The sequence below is a fragment of the Neofelis nebulosa genome, chromosome 6 (genome assembly GCF_028018385.1).
Source record: "Neofelis nebulosa isolate mNeoNeb1 chromosome 6, mNeoNeb1.pri, whole genome shotgun sequence".
In the NCBI taxonomy this organism is placed as follows: domain Eukaryota; kingdom Metazoa; phylum Chordata; class Mammalia; order Carnivora; family Felidae; genus Neofelis; species Neofelis nebulosa.
In genome coordinates, this window is record NC_080787.1 from 148671967 (window position 1) to 148696534 (window position 24568).

At 43.6% G+C, this 24568-nt stretch overlaps 1 protein-coding gene and 1 long non-coding RNA gene across 3 annotated transcripts in view; one reads left to right on the forward strand and one right to left on the reverse strand.

The window, feature by feature from the left end:
- PRKN (parkin RBR E3 ubiquitin protein ligase) overlaps positions 1-24568 on the reverse strand; it is a 1360952-nt gene that overhangs the window by 196634 nt on the left and 1139750 nt on the right. For both annotated transcript variants that reach the window (XM_058736213.1, XM_058736212.1), the window contains exon 8: positions 11769-11830. In XM_058736213.1, the coding sequence (XP_058592196.1) occupies positions 11769-11830 (62 nt within the window). The remainder of the gene's footprint in view (positions 1-11768; positions 11831-24568) is intronic.
- On the forward strand, positions 5747-24033 carry LOC131515508 (uncharacterized). Its single transcript, XR_009263604.1, has 3 exons — positions 5747-5857; positions 11031-11097; positions 23675-24033. It is a non-coding gene; the product is annotated as an uncharacterized LOC131515508 (long non-coding RNA).

A 24568-nucleotide genomic window follows, 5' to 3' on the forward strand; every position in this document is an offset into this window, starting at 1 on the left:
GGGTCTTGGCAAGAGCCATTTCAGTGGAGTCATGGAGCCAGAAATCTTAGTGGAGTCAAATGGAGTCAGGACAGAATTGGAGGAGAGGAATTCCAAGAGGCAAGAATGGGTTCTTTTCCCCGTAGGAGTTTGGCTGAAAAGGAGAAAAGAAACATTGGATAGCGGCTGAACGGGACAGAGGGATTGTAAAGGATTTTCTGAAAATGAAGAAATAATATATTTATATGCTGAAGGGACGGGGTGGGAAGAGAGGAGAGAGTGGATGATGTCAGCTGGGAAACGAGCTCTGTCCTAAGGAGGTGGCACACAACATCCTCTCATGGAACTGCGAATGATTTCAATAAATATTCATCGGAACCCTCTGAGGTGCTCAGCTCAGTACTGTACCACTAGACCTTTCAACTTTTATGCCTTGGCCTCGCCAAAATGGGTGTGAAGTTTTAGTTTTATAAGATGAATGAGTTCTGGAAATCTAATGTACAAAATGATAGTACAGTGAATAATACTGTATTGTATACTTGAAATTTACTAAGAAGGTAGGTGTTTCAGAACAACAGGGCTTTGACTTACCATTTTCTACTTGACATTTGTATTTGCTTCTTCTACACTGGTTTTTAAGAACACAGAGGATGGCAGAATAAAACACTATCCCACAATAGCTCAATGGCCTTATCTCACACACATACAAGGATACAGAAGAATAGTGCCAATACTATCACTATGAATATGATTACTAAAAACCTCAAATACATTTTCACATGTTCTATTGTTTCTTTTGCCACATTAAAAACATGTTGTTGTTTTTTTTTTTTGTTTTGTTTTTTGAGAGAGAGCACGAGCAGGGGAGGGGCAGAGAGAGAGGGAAAGAGAGAATCCCAAACAGGCTCTGAGCTGTCAGCCTAGGGCCCAACCTGGGGCTTGATCTTATAAACCATGAGATCGTGACCTTAGCCAAAACCAAGAGTCTGATGCTTAACCAACTGAACCACCCAGGAGCCCCACTGCCAAATTTTTATAATAATACTGTATCTACTTCGTTGGAATATACACCCGTTCCATACTATGCTTTCTCTTACTTTTCATGTTATCTTAAGTGTAAACACACACACACATGTACACACAAACACACGTAATGTTCCCCACAAGTTCTTACGTTGGTATCTTTCCAGTAATTTTGGTTGTTAGAAGCTTGTTCTCTAGTAAATTCCTTGGAAGGAGTGTATAGGAAAAATATTCACGGAGGACTTGCATATCCGTGACAGTTTATTTGGGATCTTTATTCTTAAAAATGAATTTGGCTGGATATCAAGTCCTAGGCTCACATTTTTTCCCCCTTGACCATCTTCACTGTCTTACTCCATGTTCTTCTGGTGTAAGGTGTTATGGACAAGCCTGATGACAATTTAATTTTTTTCCCCTTTATACATTCAATTGATAATCTTTTCGCCTAGATGCCCAAAGGAATTTTCTTTCTTTAGAATATGGTAGTTTTGTTAGAATGTATCTTGATGCTGGTCATTTTCTGATCGATTTTTTTGATTCAAGGAAGCTGTATTGCATTTGATTTTCAGTTATTTGCTCTATTTTCTTGCTTCGACGTGTCTCTTACAGGATTTCTAGTATATGTATATTGGATCTTCCTTACTCACCTTCTAAATCTGTCGAATTTAATCTCTGGAATCCTTTATCTCACTTTACTTTCAGTTTTTAGAAGTTTCTTCCTTTTCACTTCCTCTTTTAAGACACTATCTGTTACTTATTTTTATTTGTATAATTTCTTAACAACATGGTTCTTTTTGAAATAGTTACTTTAGCTTCCACCAGACTGACGTGCTTTTATTGTCTCTCAGGACATCATTCTGTTCTTCATTCTCTGTAACCTCTTAAAAATTTTATGGGATTGAACCTTGCTTCTTTCTGCTGCACAGTTTTACATGAAATCAGTCCTCCTGACACTTTAGAAACAAGTAAGATCCAGAAATAGCTCTTGGTGCCTCTGGAGTTTCCTCTTCCGGTTCTGGGGGTTTGGGGATAAACGCATGGGGGCTCACCTTCTGTCACCTCCCAACTTTGTTACCCTACTTTTAACTGGATTTCCTCTTTCCTTGTCCCCTTTTCTGTGCCAAGCATATTTCTGCTCAGTGGGAGGCCTGGTCTCAAAAGTGATTTTTGGCTGGTTAAGTTTTGAGTTCAGGGGACACAGTCTCTTGTCCCTCCAGACTTGACTGTGGGCCTTTGCACTTCCCCTCATCCTTTTGTGTATTTGTATCTCCTGAATTGGCTATAGTATCTTTAAAAAATTTTTTTTATGCTTATTTATTTTGGAGAGAGAGACAGACAGAGTACAAGCAGGGGAGGGTCAGAGAAAGAGGGAGACACAGCATCTGAAGCAGTCTCCAGGCTCTGAGCTGTCAGCACAGAGCCTAAAGTGGGGTTCGAACCCACGAATCACGAGATCATGACCTGAGCTGAAGTTGGACGCTCAACCACCCCTGCTATAGTATCTTGTCCGTAGTTGGTAAACAACAAATTGTTATAGGATGAGTTAATGAAATATAACTCCAGTGAGCATCAATCAATTAAATAATTCTAATCAAATAATCAAAGGCAATGGAAATTAATATCAGTGATGTGGGATGGCTTTTCTATTTTAAATAAATGGCTCTCAAGCAATTGGCTGTTTTCTGATTTGATGACAGATTACCTATATATTTAATTTAGCTAAGTGATTTTACTACTATGATGATAGCTTTTATCTAGGAAGAAGTTAACCTATGGACAAAGTCCAATAATGCTTTAGTATTCTTGCTGATGGCATTTATAGTGGTTCCAAATACTGATGAAATGTAAAATTATGTTCCTCTTTCCACTCATTAGCTAAGGAATATAAAAAAAATGACTTTATTATAGTCATTCTACTTATGATACACTCAAGAGAATTTGAGCATACAATTTCTTTCCTCACGGAAGACAAATATTTTAGCTTATATACACGGTCATTTCTGATAATTAAAAAGTACACACATCTGAAATGAAACCTATGCCCACTGAGTGCACTGCCTTTTTTTTTTTTTTTTATTACATTGTGAACTTTGTAAGAACAAACATTTGACCTAGAGACAGTAATGAGTTAGTATTTATAGAAAGTTTCGTATCCTAAGGAAAGAATTTAGGCATGTAATTACACGTATGTCATCAAAGATACTTATTCGGTTCCCTTCAAGATATGGCCCACATTTCCATAGATTCCTCTCAACTACTAAACTGGCATAAAAATGACAATTCATTGAAAGAAACCTACTATATGTTTACTGGAGACTTGTAACAAATTAGGAAGTAGAGCAGAATATTTACATGTGTCTGAGCACAAAATGCACACAACAGTGGCCAAGTGATAAACTGGTGAACATGAAGAAATGCCGATTCAATAGTACTTGCATAATCTGCAAGGGATTGTTTTCCTCATCAATAACGGGTAGCGTTTTACAAACAGGACTGAAGGAACATGATTAATTTGCAACATGGACTAGGCCTGTGTGGAATCTATTGTCAGGTGGGCGCGAAAGTAGCAAATTCCCTTTAAAAAATCACTTCTTTAGTGTTTGTCTTTGGAACCAGAGAGTGAGTGTGTGTGTGTGTGTGTGCGTGTGTGCGCCTGTGTTTGTGTAGACAGCTTCATACTTACCTGCTGAGTAATGCTGTTTAAGCTGTTATTAAAACTAGTTTGCAAATTTATACATAGACTTTCATAAAATGGATAATCCACAGACAGGTAACTAAGATAATTTAAAGCGACAACATAGTATTCGCAAACATTTTGGAAAATAAGTATTAACAAAGCATACTACTTTGCCCCCAAGAGAAAAAAAAAATTAAAAATTTCTCTGAAAATGCATTCTGTTAGTGTGACCTATCAGGTAAAGATCTCAACTCATTGGTATGGTTTATATTTTATTTATTCGAGGAGTAAATTATTCAGTCTTTACGTGTATGGTCATGGATTCTTGTAAAAGTGGAAAATACCCATTTTTAAAGCACAAAGTTCATAGAAGTTTCAATAAACTCCCATTTTAGGAATCTAAATAACGAATCATGAGAGAGTATAATCAAATGGGGGTTGTATTTTGGTGGTCTGTAGGTAGTTAGAAGAGTTGAGTTGGGTAGGATATTGTTCTATAATGAAGCAAGGGTCACAGGTTCAAATCCCATATGGGCAAGTTAGCTTCACCTTTCTTGCCAGCCATTGACTGCCTGCTAAATACTGGTGGTCACTCGAGGGGTCAGGCTGGGAAGGGTCTGCACCTGACTACCCTGAACCCCTGGAAAACCACCCAAAAGGTGGTAGGAAGACAGACACCTCTCCATGGTGATACTTGATTTGCATGCTTTCGTAAGAAAAGAAAGCAAAAAGGAACCTAAAATTTAAAACCGCGGCAAATGTGAACAACAGGAATAGCAGGTAAAACTGGCAAATGTTCTGTCAAAATGAGTCACAGCTTGTCAGCAATCTGGGAGCTGCATGGCAGCCTTTCAATTTCAAATCCCCTGAGCACGGAGGAGGTGGGTTTTTGTTCCTCCGTGGAATTTTCCAGAGTATCCTTTTGGGGGCACTCAGGTACAGCTACAAAACTACCCCTCCGCAGGCAGGGACCTGTCTTGCTTTCCCTCCCTAAATTCTGGCTTCTGTTAGGTCTTAACGACCAGCACCAGGGGAATCCCTCCCTGGGGCCTCTCGTAACCCCCTGTGGAGGAGAGGAATCCCCATCAGAAATACCATTCACTGAACTACGACTCTGTCCCAGGTGCCGGTGCTGACAGACACTTCGTCTATGAAGTTCATTCTCTGCCCACTCTGGGAACTGGAACACGAGACCACTGAGTCACAAGGAAGTTCGGTCCCTTGCTGACCTTCACCCAGGCAGGAAACCTCCAATCCCACATCAGAACTCAGGGCTGTGGCTCTAAACACCACCCTTTCCCCAAAACCAGGCTGCTTTCATTTTCTCTCTTTTTCCCTTTTTATTAAAAAGTTTTTTTTCAGCTCACTCTCCCACAGTCATATTTTGGAAAATAATGAAAAAACAGCTTATTATAGAATTTCCTTTTTGGATAACAGATCTAAAATAACTTTATGGAGAAACACACATTCATGATTAATCCATTTCTCCTTGCTCTGCAGACGATGGCCTATTTTCTGTATGTATTAGAATTAAAACACACACACACACACACACACAGAAAACAAACACTCATCAAATCCTCAGTAACCTTAATCTTATTTTTCCTCATTTGCAGGTAGTTAGACCCGGGAGAGTTGGTGACAGCCTCTGTGGGTGTGCCCGCCACATTGCTCTTTGTATTTTCTGTTCTGTTGCTAATGTTTTCTTCATCCCTGGACTCCTGTCGTGGGTTGATGAAATAAATTGGCTACAGAAAGGGCCGGACCTTGATCACTGCATAGAGAAACCATCAGAAATCATCAGAATGGCTGAAATCAGATGTAAGGAGGAAACAGATCAAACAGCACCTAAAATATAATTGAAGCGATAGATTATGTCCTGGATTGCAATTTATGAGTTTTTTTTTCTTAAAGTTTTTATTAATTTTTTGAAAGTTCTCTCTATGCTGCATGTGAGGCTCAAACTCATGACCCCAAGATCAAGAGTCACATGCTCTACTGACTGAGCCAGGCTGGCGGCCCTGAAGCTTTTTTTTTTTCAGATGTTTTTGATGACACAAGGTCAAAAAATATTTCGACTTCCAGTGGCTGTGGAAAGGAGGTCAAGACCATTGCTTTCTTTGTCCCTTGTCCTTGCTGTGGCCACGACAGTGCTCCTCGGAAGGCAAGGCTATGAAGGTGGGTAACCTGCGAACCGTTTTCCTCACAGGGGTTTCTACAGTGGGTGTGACCCCCAGAGACTTCCGAAGGCTTTGCCAACAGGACTGCTAAGCATGTGCTGTTGATCAGGCAGGCAGCAGAGGGCAGGGGGGCCCATGGACACATGTTATTTACCCTTTGCTACAGTCCCTGAGAAATGGTTAACGAGTGGTACTACTGTTGGCCTCCAAGCTCAAGCACCCCACCCTCAGAGGAAGGGGGTTCGTCTCTGACTGCCTTGAGAGGTACTTGGTGCTCATCTCCTGCACCCTCGTCCTCCCTGCCTCTCCCTGGGCTCTTGTTTCCTCTAACATACTTCCAAATGGAGCTCCGTAGGGTTCACGTGGTCCCTTGTCTTTTATCTCCCTTTGGCAACTGAGGGACTGAAATGATGTGTCCGAGGGCACTTGTAACACACATTGATAACAAGTTTCATTTCATGGACTTAAAATACCATCTGCGTGACAGGGACTCCACATTTATCTCTCCATCTTTGACCCCTGACCTCTGTCTCCTGTGAGTTCCAACTCATACACCCAAATCCTGGCTTGCCTCCTTCTCAATGCTTCCGGCCTAGCAAATCTGCTCAGAGTTGAGCCGTGGGTTCCTCACCTTCTTACCATCTTACCCATCGTGGTAAAATAACACTGTGGGACTCCTTCATTTCCCTGACCCACAGCTAATGAGTCACTGAGACCCTTCACTCTATCTCTGAATATTCACTTCTTTCTCTTTCCTCTGTCGACCGTCTTAATCCAGACCTTGTCCTTGTCCATATTGCAACAAGACTAACCATTCTTGAAATGTAATTTAGTTAATGCCAGTCCCGTGCTTAAACTTTTAAGAATTTCCCATTGAACTTCGAATCCAATCCAAACCTTGACCATGGCCTACATGGTCCAGATGGGTCTTCATCTTTCATCATTGTCCCTCTTGTTCATTATTTTCCAGCCACATTGATTTTTATGTAGTGCCTTGAACAGGACAATCTCTTCACCTCTTGGGGGGTCACTGAATATGTGCTTCCCTCTGCTTCAAATGCTCTCCCATCCGCTACTGAGATCCTAGCTCAGTGAATAGTGGGTGCCCTCTCAACCTTTACTTCATGGCCCCGTGGCTCCTTATCTACAATAGGTTAAATCTCAATCACTGTTTTCACCTTGGCACGTATCACGATTTGTTCCTGCGATTTCCTTGTTTGTCATTTTATCTAACAGTAGCACTATAACAGTACAAGAAGTATTCACAAAATGTTTGTTGACTGAATGAAAGTTTCCTTAAAATTCTGGTGATTGAAACTAAGGTGGGAAAAACTGGTATCAATGGAGGTACTTCTGAAATGCAGTTCTCCTGAAGGCTCTCAAAACCCTATGGACTGACAGATGTCATTCCTGGCTTGGTTTTTTTGTTTGTTTATTTTTTTTTTTTTAAGGCTTACCTTGAACTTTAGAGTAGCTTTTTACTACATTGTGATAATATCTTTGCCAAATAGTTTGGACTGGGGCGGGGGGGGGGTGTTGGAGAGGTGTTTTATGAATGTGAACTATAAACACATATCAGAGATAGGGCCAAGAAGCTGGAGTAAATATGTTAAATTCCAAGGATTTTTAAGTGTATTTTCATATTTGGAAGGTAATTATTCATAGTGTTTAATGATTTATTTTTATTTTGGCTCTCAAAAATCAGGTGCCTGTTAAAGACCAAAGCAAGTGTAAAGGAATCACATACAGAGAAATTAGATAACCAGTAAGCATCTCCACTATCCAGCAATGGATTCATTATCTAACCAGTATTTGTGTTCATCTTATCAATTCACTTTTAGGTGAGCATTATACTTATTTTATTGCCTACCTGATTACTACTAGTTTAATCTACTGATCGAGTATAAAGAATGAAAATGCTATTTAAATCAGAAACATTTTAGTGTAGCACTTAGTATTTGGAACTTCGCCATACTATTTATTTACAAAAATTCTAAGAGATGGTTGACCATTACTCTTCCTTCTCTACAAATGGAAAAGCCACAGTAGAGAGGGACTGAAATGATGTGTCCAAGGGCACTTGTAACACACACTAATATAACATTGCATTTCATCAAGTAATGAAAGTTGCCTCAAGCACCCAGAGAGAGCCGGAATGTTTTGCCAGCTCTGGGCTAGAACACCCACCCCAAGGGCAGGAGCAGGGGGGCTGCTCTGCTTTTTCTCTGGAGACTCAGCCATACCTGCCCTGAGGCCACTAGCTTTTGTCATGTATCATCAGGACAGAAATGTCCTGACTGATGCACGGGTTTATATCAGTCCCCAAAGCAGTCCCTGGCTCCCTTGTCAGCTTTCTAGTCTGACCCCCCACCCACATGTGGCTCTGTACACCCCTTTTCTCTACCCCATCTTTCAGTGGCCCCAACTCCCGCCCCTGTGCTGGGGAAGCCAGGGCCAGGCAGAGTAACTGCCCTGTGACTTCAATCTACTCCCAGTGTTTCTCTCACATTCTTTCTTCACTGAAACTGGCTCATGCCCTAGGACACCACTTCCCTGACAGCTCCCTCAAATGTTCTCTGCACACTTTGTACCACCAAGCATTACGCTGTTTCGTTCTAAGTAGAAGAGTTTTATTCTCTCCTGAAACCCTCCAGGTTTGAATTTCAAGCCATGAATCTCCATTGGGTGCTCTTTCTCCATCTACAGCCAGCTCCTGAGCCCTACCTCCCTCACCCTCTCTATCTCCCTGCTCCCTCTACCCCCATTTCTTGAAGATCCAGTTCATGACTCATCAGAGTTCTTTCCAAGTCTGCTCTGGTGATAATTCTGGAGGATCTCAGTGTCCACACGGGCCACACTTTCCAGCACCCTGGCTTCCCGAGTCTGTGACCTCAACTTCTCTAGTCAACTTGTTCTCTATCCTAACTCAGCCACCAAGCCCTTCTGGCCCTCCCTGGCCCCACCACAGCTGTTCCCTGCATGCCTCCACAATCTCAACGTTGGCTGCACGCCTCAGCCAACACCCACTTTTCCAGCTAAACCCTTCAAACTCTAAAACTCAAACTTCCAACTCAACCTCCAAAAATTATTTGGACCCACTGGGACCTGGAACCAATGGATCCAACCACTTTTCTTGACCCTGTCTTTTCATATCCCACCTGTCTGCTCTCCTAGCTGAAAACCGAACTCTGAGTTAAACCCAACTCTGCACTTACTGGAGTTGTGTCTACACAGTTGAATGGGACAGAAGGACACCAGGCTGACTTATCTCACTCCAAACTCATTTCTTTCCCAAGTTTATTCACTTCCTACCCTCCTAAATGACATTGTCATTATCCTTTCCTCTCCCTGGAAATCTCTCCCCCCATCTCCACTCTCAGCTGACAACTTTGCTTCTTATTTCCCTGAGATAAGAGAAGCATAAATGACAACCACTTTCCATATTCTGCCATCATCCCCACTGCCAGCTGAGCTGCCTGTAATCTTGTCTCAGGCTGAGCCTACACTCAGTTGTTGTGAGCCAGGACATTGTTCCCGACAGTCTCTCCTCTCCCCTGCATCTCCAACTTCCCACTCCTCTACAGAGTCATTCCCATCAGCGAATAAACATTATCTTGCTTCCACATTCCTCCACCCCCAGCTACCTCATTTCTTTGCTTTCCTTTATACCTAAATTCCTCAAGAAAGAAGTTACCTAGGGGCGCCTGGGTGGCTCAGTTGGTTAAGCATCCGACTTCGGCTCAGGTCATGATCCCACAGTTTGTGGGTTCGAGCCCCACGTCAGGCTCTGTGCTGACAGCTCAGAGCCTGGAGCCTGTTTCAGATTCTGTGTCTCCCTCTCTCTCTGCCCCTCCCCTGTTCACACTCTGTCTCTGTCTCAAGAATAAATAAACATTAGAAAAAAAAAAAAAGAAGGTACCTATATTTGCTCTCTCCCATTCTTCTTCCCATCTCACACGAACCCAATTCAAGCAGGCTTTCACCCCCACCCTCCCCTGGTCAAGGTCACCAATGAATTCTGTGTTCATTTCTCACCCCTCATCCTGCTTGGTCAGCACGGGGCATGGGTAATTAGCCCTCCTCCTAGAAATGCCTCCTGCCTTTGGCTTCCGGTTCACACTCTCCTGGATTTCTTCCTGCCTCACTCCAACCACACCTTGCATTTTGTGATGCTTTTTACATTATGCGTTTACATATACATTCATGTCTCCACTCACAAATCACCTGCTCAGTGAGGTTCTTCCTGACCACCTTATATAAAATTTCACCTCTTCCCCCAGTTACCACAACCCTCTTTTTGGCTTTATTTTTCTCCATGGCTATAAAAAGCACCTAGCACAATATATACTGAACATGTTTGTGTGTATATAACTTAGCAGTTTTCCCCTGATGGGTATTTCTTTTTCATTTCTTTATCCCTATAACTAAAAATGGTATACAGCACCTGAGTAGGTGCTCAGTAAGCACCTGCTGAATGAAAGCAAAGAAGGAAGGAAAAGTGTTTTTTTTTTTTTCAGGAAATAAAGATCAATATTGCTGTGATGCACTATGTCTCCATGTTGCACAACTAACCAGAATAATATTGATTTTGATTATGGCTCGATTAAATTTCTAGGAGAATGCAAAGTGGCCTGACTTTTATGCAGATCTAAGGAGATGATTGCAGTTGGCTTCTTTCCCTGCTAATCACCAATGACTCTAACACAAATATGGAAATAATTTGCAAATATTGGTACAAGTTAGAAGAGAAAGCTCCATTATCTGGGCGGAAATGTCAGGGTAACAATCAGTAATTCTTACTTCAAGAAATCTCACAGGAAGACGGCTGTGAGATGCATGTGTTTCATAAATAGATATGTCTGAGGGAGCCAGTTAACAACTCTTACCTGCAATGGAGGATAGCTGATTTTCCTTATATTTGAATGAACACTTATGCCTGCTGAATTCTGGAATTTGCAGTCTTTAAATAATGAAGGAAGCACGCTGAAACCTATTAATTCAGGGAGTTGGAAATAATTCCAGTTTTTTATCCTCCCCCAATTAATCCCTTTCTGCTTTTAATTTAGTATTGGACACGGTGGGGTCCAAACTTGCAACATACACATACCAAAGAAAAACACACAAACCAAAAACTTATCAACGACACTGAGCGGCCCCATCTCCCTTTGCAGGTTTTCCCGTTCAGGCTTGGCAAAGACGACCCTTGGGAGTAAACCACCATGTTGTCAACTACTTGGTGTAAGTGTTTCAAAAATAACTTGACATCAAGATTTAACATAATACCATGGAAACTAATTCTATGTAAAGACCAAGAAATTTGTTTTGATGTGGTCAAAAGTACGTCTGTGTGCGCGTGTGTGTAATTCAGCACCTTGAATTATTTACTTAGCACATCTGTTTAAAATCTGACATCTCGCTGAGCACCGCACTACTCAAATCATCTACTTTTGATGGGCCACCCTTTGTATATAAGTCACACGTTCACATCCAAAGAGAAAGCGGCTGCGGTGAAATACGGATAATGTGCACCGAGTGCAAAAGTCCGGTGAGGAGAGCTTGCACACTTGCCCGCTGCCATCATGTCAGGACCGTCTGTGACGACTGGGCTCTTAGGCATAATATATCTGGGCACTTACTCGTTTGCCTATCTGCCGCTACGTCGTGCCTGCTTACTGCTGGCGTCCTGAGACGAAATGCTCTGGCAGATGTACCAATTAATAACCTGTCAGATCTGATGGACAGAAGAGGAAAAGAGTGTCCTCACACATATCTGCGGCGTGGCTTTCTTCCCCATTTTAGGGCGCCAAGGGTCAGGAGACACACTCTACCCCCCTGGAGAGCACCCAAACTGTCTCATTAGTGTCTGTCTTTCACGACACCCTGGCACCGCCTTTGAGAGGCTGACTCACCTGCTCTTCTCCAAGGATCCTGAAGTGATGGAGCTCTTTAATCAAGGAGTTGGGGCAGCCAGCTGTTGGAGAAAAGAATTAATCGTAAACATGTTTTTCCCATTCTGGGCGGTAATGTGCTCTCACGTGCTGTTTACGACTATCAGCCGCAGTGTTGTTGGGGAAGACGCAAACACCTACCTGCAAAACATGTTCTCACCACCAACAAAAAAGCCATACCTCCAAGGGAGCTATGGCTGCTGCCTGGTCCCCCACTGTGACACTGGGAAGGGGCCACAGGTGAGCCCAGCCAGGTCTCTTCTCCCTCCTGATTGTGACCTGGGCTTTGTGGAGCTTTAGGCCACCATAACACTTCTACCCAGGACATTACTTGTCCCTGTTATACAGCCAGGATTCTGTGGGGCCGGAGTGGGAGAGTTGGTGAGTATAGGTGCATTTCACTTGGATATCACGTCTCACTTCCTCAACTCTGAAGACTGGGCTCTGCACACGGACAGTTAAGAATGAAGACAGGGTATCTAGATACCCTGTCTTCATGGCATCTGGCTGTAGTGTAGAACCTTGTCTGGTTCTTCCAGGAGGCTCTGTCAAGACCATTAGGATTCTGGGGGCACCTGGGGGGCTCAGTTGGTTAAGCACCCAACTCTTGATTTCAGCTTGGGTCGAGGTCTTGTGGTTTGTGAGTTTGAGCCCCACATCAACCCCCCCACATTGGTTCCGCACGGACAGTGTGGAGCCTGCTTGGGATTCTCTCCCTGCCCCTCCCATGTGCTCTCTCTCTCTCTCTCAAAACAAATGGATAAACTTAAAAAAAAAAAAAAAAGAAAAAAGACCATAAGGATCCTGTTTTTCAGTTTGGAAAGGGGCTTTTATGGAAAGGACCTGGGAAGCGAGCCAGGAAAGCCTGGTTGCCGTCACCTTCCCCCCTACCCAGTCAACAAGAGCCTATTCAGGCTTTCACATTTTCTTTCTTCAGTTGTAAAGAGAAATAGATAAATAAATTATATATATGCATGCCAGCACATGCTTAGTTATCATTTAAAATATGTCTCATCCCTGTCCTTTTAATAGGATAATTCTGCATATTACTTTGTGGTCCTTTATAATATTAGCTCTACTAACAAAAATGGACACAAAAGCCTGTTTCTTAGATACCATCCCTGGATCACATAATCTGTTGAAGTTTCTGCTAAGGAATTGTGTTGTCTGCAAAATGTACCAAAGCAATCACCGTGCTGTTTTTCCATGTTATTCTGCATTGTGCTGTACAAACGATGGAAAGTACTGAGGATGTTTGTCTGGGTGGGAGGCAGGCTGAGGAAGGAGGGAGCTGTCGTATTCATGGGGGAGGGGTGAAGGAGTTATCCTTTGCAAGAGAGATTAGATTTGTGCTTTATTCCAGAAGGCAGGATGAACACAAACAGGCAAAAATTACAGCAATAGATTTTGATTCAATGTAAAGAAATTTCTAACTGAAGACTGGGATATATTGCTTTATAAGCTAGTAACTGCAGCTTTTCAGACACAGACTAAATGACGATTTCTGCAGGATATTTTAGAGACGAATTTGACTGTGTCAGTTCCAACTCTGAAATTCGGTGGTCATGTAAAACGTTGAAACACGGTTTTAGTTTTTGATATTGTATTTGATCCAGTCTTTGATATTATAACATTTAATACTTTGAGAAAGTGGTTTATAAATGTTTACTAAAGTAGTACAAAAGAATTTTAAAAATATATGGGGCGCCTGGGTGGCTCAGTCAGTTACGCGTCCGACTTCGGCTCAGGTCACGATCTCACGGCTCATGAGTTCGAGCCCCATGTCGGGCTCTGTGCTGACAGCTCAGAGCCTGGAGCCTGTTTTGGATCCTGTGTCTCCCTCTCTCTGACCCTCCCCCGTTCATGCTCTGTCTCTCTCTGTCTCAAAAGTAAATAAACGTTAAAAAAAATTAAAAAAAAATATAAACAAAATGTAAAACAGACGAAGTCACCACCTGACCATAGGCCAAGGAAAGAAAAGAAAATCCTGAGGTGAACGTTTTGGTGGAAAATGTAGTATGTTAATTGCCTCAGGCATGCCCAGTACTATAAAGAAGAGAAACTAGACCCTTGACATTAGAAACTGTACTTGAACTGTGTTTGTCCAACTGGACACCACAGACATGCAGCCTGAAGGTTCTTTCTGAGATGTTGTTCATGTCAGAGCTGCTACTCTGATAATTAGCTGGACAATTAGTAAAAGTTACGCTGGATCATTTGGCCGCAGTTCAACCCAAAAACCGTGGTGGGGGCTCCTGGGTGGCCCAGTCGGTTAAGTGTCCGACTCTTGAATTCGGCTCAGGTCATGATCCCAGGGTCGTGGGATCAAGCCCCTCCCTGTGCTTTGTGCTGAGTGTGGAGCCTGCTTGGGATTCTCTCTCTCTTCCCATTCCCTCCCACTTGAGTACTCTCCCTCTAAAAATAAAATAAAATAAAATAAACTTTCTGAAAACAAAACAACAACAAAAAACTCCCCCACAAAAACCACAGTGGAAGTTTAGTCTCATGTCAGTTCTTTTACACCATCTTGGGAACAAGTGCTTCTGTGACACTAAGGAGAGAACAGAGTTCCAGGGATGTCTTCCCAACACATGGGGGGCCCATGGTCTGGCACCAAGGGTAGGAGGCTCATATGAAGGAGGCAGTATGGGCACAGGGTTGTAGGGGTTGTAGGCATGCTCTGATCAGGCGAGGCTGGCCAACCGTCCAGGACCTCGTTTGCATCCCAAGAATAACTTCGTTTCAGCAAATGCTAGCACCCGCCATACCAAATTCATAGAGTTAACTGGAATACTTTTTCGGTTTTGTGATTTTATTTATATTTAATTTGTAAGTGTTCATTTGGGCTTTCCACTTGTATAAGCATAAAACATTTATGTCTAAATTTATTTCTAGACATATTTAAGAGAGATTATTTTATGAAATAATCACATTTAACCTTAGAAGTTTTAGAGGACCTTTTTTTTTTTTTTCTAAAGTCATCCTTTACATCCCTCCAATTTGAGAAAAACTGATTTGACTTATTTTAATGCCAGGTAAAATAAGAAACAGAATTTAAAATTAGCCTGTCTTCAAGATTTGTATTCTAACATTCTCCTAAGATGTAACTACAAGGATTGATGTCAAGGAGTGTTCCAATATAAACATCTTTCACAGAAGACTAGATAATTACCCGGAACACCTGGTAGGTGGAATAAAATACAATAAACAAGGACAGACCCAGCATTAGTTAGAAGGGAAGACTTGGGAGGAGTCAAGATACTGGAGAGACCATGAAGGGGCATCTGTAATGGTGGTCACCACAGGAACACCGGTGTGGGAAACGGTCAGACTCAAACTTAGTGTGAAGGTGAGTTGGAAAGTCACAGAACTGGAAACATAAGATACACGCAGAATTCAGTGGTGTAAGGAGGAGGGGTGGAGGTGCAGGAGGAAGAAAGAGCCTGGCAAAGAAAGACCCCATGGCGTGCTGCTAATGGTGGTGAGGTACTCCTGCTTTTTCCAGATTCCTCACACAGGGCCTCCACACGCACATGGCCATGGGCCATCTTCTGAAGCCTCAGCTGTCTACTTGGACCGGTCAAATCCTCACCGTGGCCAGCATCCTCTGCCTTCAGGCCCCGGATGGACAATCTTCTCTCAAGATAGCAGATCAAAGGGTCCCATTACGATGTGCATGTGGGACTCATGCCATCCTCCCGCGTGGCCCGCAGACTGGTGCTGCACAGTCTCTGAGCCCTTAGGCCATGGTCGCCTGCCCTGTGCTCCTGACCACCCAGCAGGAGGCTGTCTCAGGCCTTGGCCCTTGCTTCTCCCTCTCTCCAGAGAGCTTTTGGTCCCGACATCTGCATGGAGGGCTCCCGGCCTCCTTCCAGTCCTTTCTCAAATGTCACCTTCTCAGTGGGGCTGTTTGGGACCACCCTGTGTGAAACGGCAGTCTGTTTTCACCACCGCCAACACCCTCATCGCCGCTGTATTTTCTCCATAGCGAAATCAGCTTCTGACGTACCCTATACCTCATGTATTTTCTGTCACCCACTGCTGAAATGCAAAAATGACAAGGGCAGGGACGGCCGCTGCCTTGTCACTGCTGTATCGGCCACTCCTGGAACAGTGCCTGGCTGTGGCAATTGTTCAGCAGCAGGTGTTCCGTGGATGAGTCACCTGCCATGCGCTCGCTGACCACCCAGCTGGGTGACTGTGGCACCTGTTAGGGTCTCCTGTGCCACCGCGCCCTTTCCCTTCCCAGAGGCCTCAGCTCTGAGCTCCAGCCCTGCAGGTGCTTTGCTTATTGGTTAAGTGGCCTCTTTTGACCTCTCACCTCTCCAGGCAACCCCCCCTCCCCCACCTCCTCACTGCACCTGCTTTTCCTTCTCCAGGTCCAGTCTTGCCAATCACAGCTCGTGTAGCAGTGGGGGCTAGGAGGTCTAAGAGACATCCTGACATTGACTCGAGGCCGCGTCCTTGCTGAGTGTGCTGCTGCTGCAGATTTGGGGTCTGCTCTCGATCAGGACCTGGGGGAGGCTTGCCCTTCACTCTCCTTTGGCCAGCATCCCTCTCGTCTCCCTTGGGGACTCTCCAAACCATCACCATCCTTCTTAATTAACCTCTAACACTTCATTCTCAAAATGCGACCTCATCTGACACAGGTGTAAAAGCTCTCGTGAACGTGCAGACAGTAGAGACAGGGGCCCAGCTCCCCTCAAGGAGGGACCGTAGCGACAGAGCTGTGCCCTGAGCTGCAGACACTTGCCCCATCTGAGGTCATGACATCTTATGGCCCCACTCTGCTGCCCGGGACAGGGAGGGGACTGCCAAGCTGGTTTGTCCCGACACCAGCCACCAGGGGCAGTGTTTGCCCCCGGGCCTTGTAGGTGGCTGAGGCTCTGTCGGGTCAAACGGCAGTGTGACTCCTTAGTCTGCCCAGTCCCCACCCTCCTTCTCCCTTCCCAGGTGCAATCCCAGTGCACACCTGTACCCTGTGCTCTGTCTCAGACTCAGTTTCCGGAGAACCCACCTGGCAGCCTTCAAGTGCACCGCTCCTGAATTTCGAATCCCTGCCTGATTATGACCCCCTGTATCCACCCGTCTCGATTCCTCCAGACTCAAAGGGGAAACAGGAGTCGTTCTTCCTGGTCCCGCCTGTCCCTGCTCAGCCCTGGTGGGCCTAGCTCACCACTCACTTCTCCGCTCACGCTCTGCCACTCTGTGGCCTGTCCACTTAAACTAAGTATTCAAGTTTCCCCTTTATTTATTTACTTTTTAGATGTTTATTTATTTTTGAGAGAGAGAGAGAGGGAGAGCATGAGCAGAGGAGGGGCAGAGAGAGAGGAAGACAGAGGACTAGAAGTGGACTCTGTGCTGACAGCAGAGAGCCCGATACAGGGCTCAAACCCACGAACCGCAAGGTCATGACCAGAGCCGAAGTCGGATGCTTGACCAACTGAGCCACCCAGGCACCCCCAATTCTTCCCTTTCAATATTCAGCAAAAATCTACCCTTGAGCGTATAGTTACCACCCTCTTTTTCTTTCTCCTTTCATCCACTTTTCTCTGAAGAAAAGCCTACAGCTACCACTTGAAAATAGCAATTGGTGGCATGGATTACAGAAGGGAAATACCAAAATTGGGGGTTTCATGCCTTTTAAAAAAGTTACTGCAGTCATGGCCTGGCTTGAACCTCTGTTCTGCACTAGCTAGCTGGCTATGTGCTCCTGGATGAATTAGTTACTCCCAGCACCACGTCCTTCACCAAGAATAATCACCTTCTTGACCTCGAACGGCAGTTTTGAATGTATGTGAAAGCAACATGGAATGACAAAAAAAAAAAAAAAAAAAAAAGTGAATGTATTGCTAACGATATTAATGCGTTCCCACATCTAATGGCTGCTGCTGCTACTTCTTTTAAAAAATTTCATTTATTGGGGCGCCTGGGTGGCGCAGTCGGTTAAGCGTCCGACTTCAGCCAGGTCACGATCTCGCGGTCCGTGAGTTCGAGCCCCGCGTCGGGCTCTGGGCTGATGGCTCGGAGCCTGGAGCCTGTTTCCGATTCTGTGTCTCCCTCTCTCTCTGCCCCTCCCCCGTTCATGCTCTGTCTCTCTCTGTCCCAAAAATAAATAAAACACGTTGAAAAAAAAAATTTCATTTTTTGGGGCTCCTGGGTGGCTCAGTCAGTTAAGTGTCTGGCTTCGGCTCAGGTCATGATCTCATGGTTTGTGAGTTTGAGCTCCACGTCGGGCCCTCTGCTGTCAGCACAGAGCCCGCTTTGGATCCTCTGTCCCTGCCACCCCCCACCTCTGCCCTTCCCCAGCTCATTCTTTCTTTTCCTCTCTCCAAATAAATAAAAATTAAAAAAAAAATTAAAAAATAAGAAGTTTCATTTATTTAAAAGGGAAATGGCTACTTGAAACAATTGCTACATGAGCTATTGTCTTGAGAAATAAAGGTCAGAACATCCTTTTTCAGCTCTCACAAGTGAAGGGCTTAGGAATTAGTACTCCCATCTGAAAAGCAGCAACTTTTTCTTAGACCCATCAGAGAACGGATGTCACCCTGGAGTCTCAAGAGACAGGCAAATCCAGCAGGGGACAAGTAGACCTGTTTAGGTGGAGCGGAAGTCACCAGAACCACAAAGTGGTAGATACCTTTAGGTGGCAATTTTGATGAATTACAGGTTAGAAGGCAGCAATTGTCGGAGTGCTTACAAACGGACAGAATCAGAAATGTAGGTTAGATGCTGAGTCATTTCCCTTATCAGAAGGAATTCTGTAACATGTTGGCTTTAGCAGATGATTTACCAAATGCAAGTCCCAAGACTATCCAATGGCAGGTTTCATAGTTGATGTGACGGGGACCCGATTACTTTCTCCACTCTTGTTCGATTAGAGGGTAAAAACCATTATTTGTCTTGGGAGTACAAATGTGAAGCTCTAACTTGCTTGCAAAACATATTAAACAATGTGAGGGTGAGAAACACTGGATAGTAGAATATGTCTGACGCTAGACATTTACATTTGTCATTATAGTCTTTTCCTTGAAAAAAAAATTGCTGAGAAATGAACTAAGTATCAGTGTTGCATCCAGAACTATTTTAGGTGCCATACAGAAGTAAAAGCAGTGTAATATTGCCTGCGAAGACTTTACAAATCCACCTGGGTTGAAAGACAGACTAAATGCTCACACTTTTGTGAATACAGAATGTGTATAAAATCAAGAATGTGTGAGGCATAGACATGCATTTCAGGACACAGGGTCCTTCCTAAACATGCCTGGGAAAGAGAAACTGGTGTTCAGACAAGGAGGTATTTTCTTGGTTGTCACTGTCCTGTGATCCCCTTCTGGCACCCTCCCATGGGCGGCTTCTATAGTCTTTTTACCTACATGCGGAGGTGGGGGTAGAACTCTGGGTCCCAGTCTGCCTCCCCCCTCCCCTCAACCCCCTCCCAGGTCCCTGGCCCAGGAAGAAATAAGAAATAATGACGAAGCAAGAGCAAGAGAAGGAAATGAACCACTAACTAGCTGTGGAGTCTCGGGTCAAAGATACTGTGTCAGATCTAAAGCCTTAATTTCCTACTTGCAAAAACAGGAGGAAGAATATTTAATTATGGGGTTGCTGTAAATGATGTGTGTTGCCGTAAATGATGTGAATGGGTATCTACATGGTTGTATATCTATGACCTAGGAGAGCTCCTTGTACAAGGTTGGCTCTTAGTGGATGCTAGTTGCTATTTTGAGTCTCTGGAGAGCAGGGGCACTTGCTGGACTACTTGAAATGGTTGTTCTGCTTCTAGAAATACCTTGTTTCCTGAACCTTCAATATTTGGAGGCCAATTTTACTAAAGGAGTCCAGTATCCAATTACATATTTGAGATTTATTATGACAATATGTTGAAAAACAATAGATTTTCAAGCATGTATATATGTGTGTTTATAATGTGCATACACACACACACATATGTTCACATGATCAGATCATACGTGTTTAGAAAAGTATGGTTAGTATACACTTATGGCTTTAATTTTTTGCCTTTTATTAATTCATTTATTCACTTACTACAATAATCTCAAATGATTAATAAGTAATTTGATTTTTTATTTGACATCTTAAAACTTTATGACATGTTTTTTACTTTTGAACTAGCTGGAAGATTTTATTTTATTTTATTTTTTAGTTTTTAATTTATGTCCAAGTTAGCATATAGTGCAATAATGATTTCAGGAGTCAAATCCAGTGATTCATTCCCTGACATCCAGTGCTCATCCCCATAAGTGTCTGCTGAAAGATTTTTTTTTTTAATCTCACTGGTCATCTCAAATTGCATGATTTACGTATCTGTGTTTATAAAGTGAATTAACAGAGGCAATCGGGAAAATAACTTAAGCCCCAGATCGCCGAACATCCACTTACTCAAATACGCGAAAGGAAAACTAACTCGAATTTTTGACAAAAGGGACAGTTAGCAAGTGCTTAATGTACCTTCTGTGTAGCCTTCTGAGTCAGCCATAACACATAGTAAGGGCATCACGTGAGCGCGTATGATCAACAGATGGGTGATTATGGCAAACAAACCGTGGTTTAAAAACAAATATTCTACAAAGATGTCAAAGAAGGGAACTCATGACTCACGTTTCTGTTTAACCAGAATGGATTTGTCTTTTGTTTTTTTTTTAAATTGATGTATTTATTTTGCGTGTGCACACCAGTGGGGGGAGGGGCAGAGACAGAGGGAGAGAATCCTAAGCAGGCTCCACGCTGTCAGTGGAGGGCCTGATGTGGGGCTCGAACCCACAAACAGTAAGATCATGACCTGAACTGAAGTCAGGAGTCAGACAGTTAACCAACTGAGCCACCCATGCGCCCTGGATTTGGTCTTTATTTGGGGAGGCAGAGGGAGTTTTGTGTTCCACCTGTGGCTGGTTTGTAATTGTAAAGGTCACTTGCCTTTTGTCACCCAGGTTGTGAGTGACAGAGCTGAGTAACTGACAATTCCACCTTGAAATTCTACCTTTAAATCCCAGATTCTCTGCACTGCAAACTACTTTCTGCCCTGTCCTTGTGGTTTCACAAAAATGCATATTAGATTTTGCATATAAAAATGCCATAAGTTCAGAATTGCATACACCACATTATTTGAATCCTCAAACTAATACGATTAGTCTGTTTAACTTGAACACACTTTTTCTTGTGTCTGGGGGAGAAAATATTCTACTGTAGAGACACCAAAAATCTATGCACGACAACAAAGAAAACAAAAACAAAACAAAATTTTGGAGGTTAAAAGTGTTCCTCATGGAGTGACGAAGAAAATGAACAAGAAAGGGGTATGACCACGGGCCTTCTCTGGTGGTAGAGCCAGTCTTTATATTCATACCATATATCCTTGTATTCTCCAAGAAAGATAATACGCTCAACACAAATGCGTTGGCCCACATAGAAACCTTCCATCAATGGCAACTAGTTAAACTGAATTAAAAAGCCTTTTTAGGGCTCCTCTGTGGAGTAGGAGTGCAATTTCTGTTGTGTTTAACTATTTGTTAACATCTGCTTTTCCCACCCTGAACACAGATTCCTTGAGAACAGGGGCTTGCTCATAGCTTCATCGAGGGCCTGGAACTGTGTCTGGCACAAGGGTAATAATAAATATGTGCTGAATGAATAAGTAAATTAAGAGGGAAAGGCCATTGCCTTCTGGTTCTCACAAACAAGAGCACTGGAAAACAGACGACTTTACAAGCCTGTGCAGAGTTAATTTAAGGACCTGTGAGAGAAAGTCTATTTGCCCTGGGGCCAGTTTCGTAAGATCTCAGAAATTAATTCACATTTTAATTAATTCAGAAAAAATGCATACCTAAAATGCAAAGTTTAATTTTTAAACACAAAATTTTAATATACTACTACTCAAGGCAAGAAAGAGTTCTTTAAATGTTCCATTTCCTACTGGCCTTGTCAAAATAAAGCTAATTTTCAGCAAGAGTAGAGTACTGTTGTAAATGGAAGACAGAGGCCAGGTCTGCCGTGTGGGTTAAGATGGGGGCCACCCTGATGGCTGGTCACTCAGACCATTGTGGAAATGTCAAAATATCTTCCTTAAGATAGCCACACAACTGCCAAATGAAATCTGATGATTTTGTTTATATCAATGGCAATCCGATCTAATTTTTGTATCTTATGGACTTGCATGCATTTGCTTTCTTCGATGATCAAAGATAAATTTATATAACTCATAGTCGTGTGTTCAAGAATGAAAAACTATTAGCTGTTACTATCCCTAGACCAGCCCCTTTGTCGGGACAGAAATACCTTTTGTAATGTCACCCACAGTTGCATTTGAGACCCTGTCTCAAGACTTCGGTGCCAGGGATCAGAGGACCCAGAGGATCAGCCAAAGATCCATTCTAATAATGAGGCATTTTTCGGGCACCTGGGAGGCTCAGTCGGTTAAGCGTCCAACTTCAGCTCAGGTCATGATCTCATAGTTCGTGAGTTCGAACTCCGTGTCGGGCTCTGTGCTGACAGCTCTGAGCCTGGAGCCTGCTTTGGATTCTATGTCTCCCTCTCTCTCTGCCCCTCCTCCACTCACACTCTGTCTCTCTCTCTCTCTCCTTCAAAAATAAAAAAAGTAAATACATAAAAATAATAATAATGAGGCATTCTTGCTGTCAGAAGGATCTTTCTGGATGCCAGTTTTAGCTTTAGAGAGATAGAAATCATATCCAATCCTTTTAAGCCCTTATTCACCTTCTCTCTCCTGGGGCAAATACCCATTTGCCTGCAATAATCTGTAACATATGTGAAAATGTATAGGAGGCATCCACATGTTAATTTCCCTTCCCTCTATTCTTAGATTTGGGCTCGTAGTTGGCAACATTCCTGGCCGAAGGTGGTAATGGGAAGCCTCTTGTTTATTTGTTGTTGCCACACTCACCCATTGTATTTGGCCTCAGATGCCTGACCACGAGCCAGGGGGCCTGAGGTTGAGATTTCGTGGTGCTTCATTGACAGAAGGCTTTCACAGGCATACTTTGCTTGCCAGGTCAGCCTTCTTAGATGAGAGCTCTCACACCTCCTCAGTTTACCTTCGACATCACACGGGTGCGTTTCCTTCCACCCAAATGATAAGTGTTCGATGATTCCCACTCTGAACTTGGGACCCAAGAGCTAGGCCTGGGTCAGTCCCCTAACCTGCTGGCCCAGGGAAAGTGTAAAAACACGTCAGTGGTTTGAATATTCAAAAGTCCTAAATCAAACTGAAAAACTGTCAAAAAAAAAAAAATGTGTCACCCTTCGACAAATTCACCTGTATGAAGATCTGGAAGGTGGGGATTTATAACTCTCAGACCCTAGGGAGGTCTGCTCCTCAACGTGACTGTCCTGGCACAGCTAGAGTCAGTCCCTGGACCTTGCTGCTCCCGTCATCTCAGATTCCTACCTCCCTGAAGGGCCCCTCGCGCGTCCAGCTGGTGGGCCCGCAGGCTGTGTAACCCAGCCTCCACGAGTTCCCCTTGGTCACTGTCTTCAGCAAGACAGAGCCAGTTAAGGCCCCAGGGCTGTTTGTGCAGGGAATTTGGAAGCCCCATGTATTCAGGAACCCAGGAAGGGCTTGGATCCTGTGAGCTCTTGTGGGTTGAAGTGGGAGTGGAGGGCGGTCAGTGGCCTAGGGCAGGGCCCCTCGTGCTGAGGGAAGTACTTCCCACCAACGGCCCATCCCCATCCTCCTTCTCTTTCACCTTCCTGTAGTAACTGACCCTGGATCAACACACAGTCCGCAACACTGTCCCCCCTGGAGTTGTGAATTCACTTCTCCGCTCTTCTCCCTGTTCTCTCACTTCTCCGTGTTCTTTGCTGTCTCTTCCATTCTCTTCCTCCAGCCAAACATGACTTCAATCTTCAGCCCATGGTTGCCCTGTTTCTCTCTCTCCTCCGAGCTGCCTGACTGCTTCAACAGTGTGCCTTCCGCCTGCCTCCAACAGCCAGCTCCTTTGCCTTCAGGGTCCAGGGACCACATTCAAGTCAAGAAGCTCCACGGTGAGTGCATTATGCCCTCCTCCATGACTGCTTCCACGGTCTGTTTTGGTGAATCTGAGTTGGCTCTTAATGATTCCATACACCTTATAACTGCTCACACGATTTAATTTTTTTCCCAGTTGATGGCTGAAACTGATATCAAACTCATTGCTTTACAGTTTTTGAGATTCAATCCTTCTTCATTTTGAAAAGTTAAAAAAAGTCCACCTCCCAGACTCTACACTGTGTTCTTTCTTCGTGGCAGTTTGAAGACCCTAGGCAGTGCCTCTGAGTTTATACACGGATGCGTTTGCAGACCCACGGCGCTTACAATACTTGTGGGTTCTTCCTCCTGTTCTCACTTTTCTTACACACAGGTTCCTCCTGAAATTGTTTCTTCTGTCCTTTCCAAGATGGGAAACATTCTCTTTGCTCAAGAAAACAGGAAAGACCGGGATTGGAAAGCTTTTCTGTCTAATGTAGTTCTGTCTTCTTCAATGAGGGCCTTTCTCTGGAGTCTCTGTTGACTTTAAAAGCCTGTTTTGTTATCTTTGGTCATTGAGACTAGAATGCCATCTCCTTCCTGGCTTATCCAGATGATATGCTCACAGGTTTGTGCTTTCCTCTTGCTTTCTCCCCTATTAAATACTCATTCATCTCTCCCACCTGTTTTCTAAAAATTTGAGCTCACTGTAAATAAAAATAAGTTGCCTCTTTGGTATTAAAATGAAGAAGGACATTTATTTTTACAAAAGCAT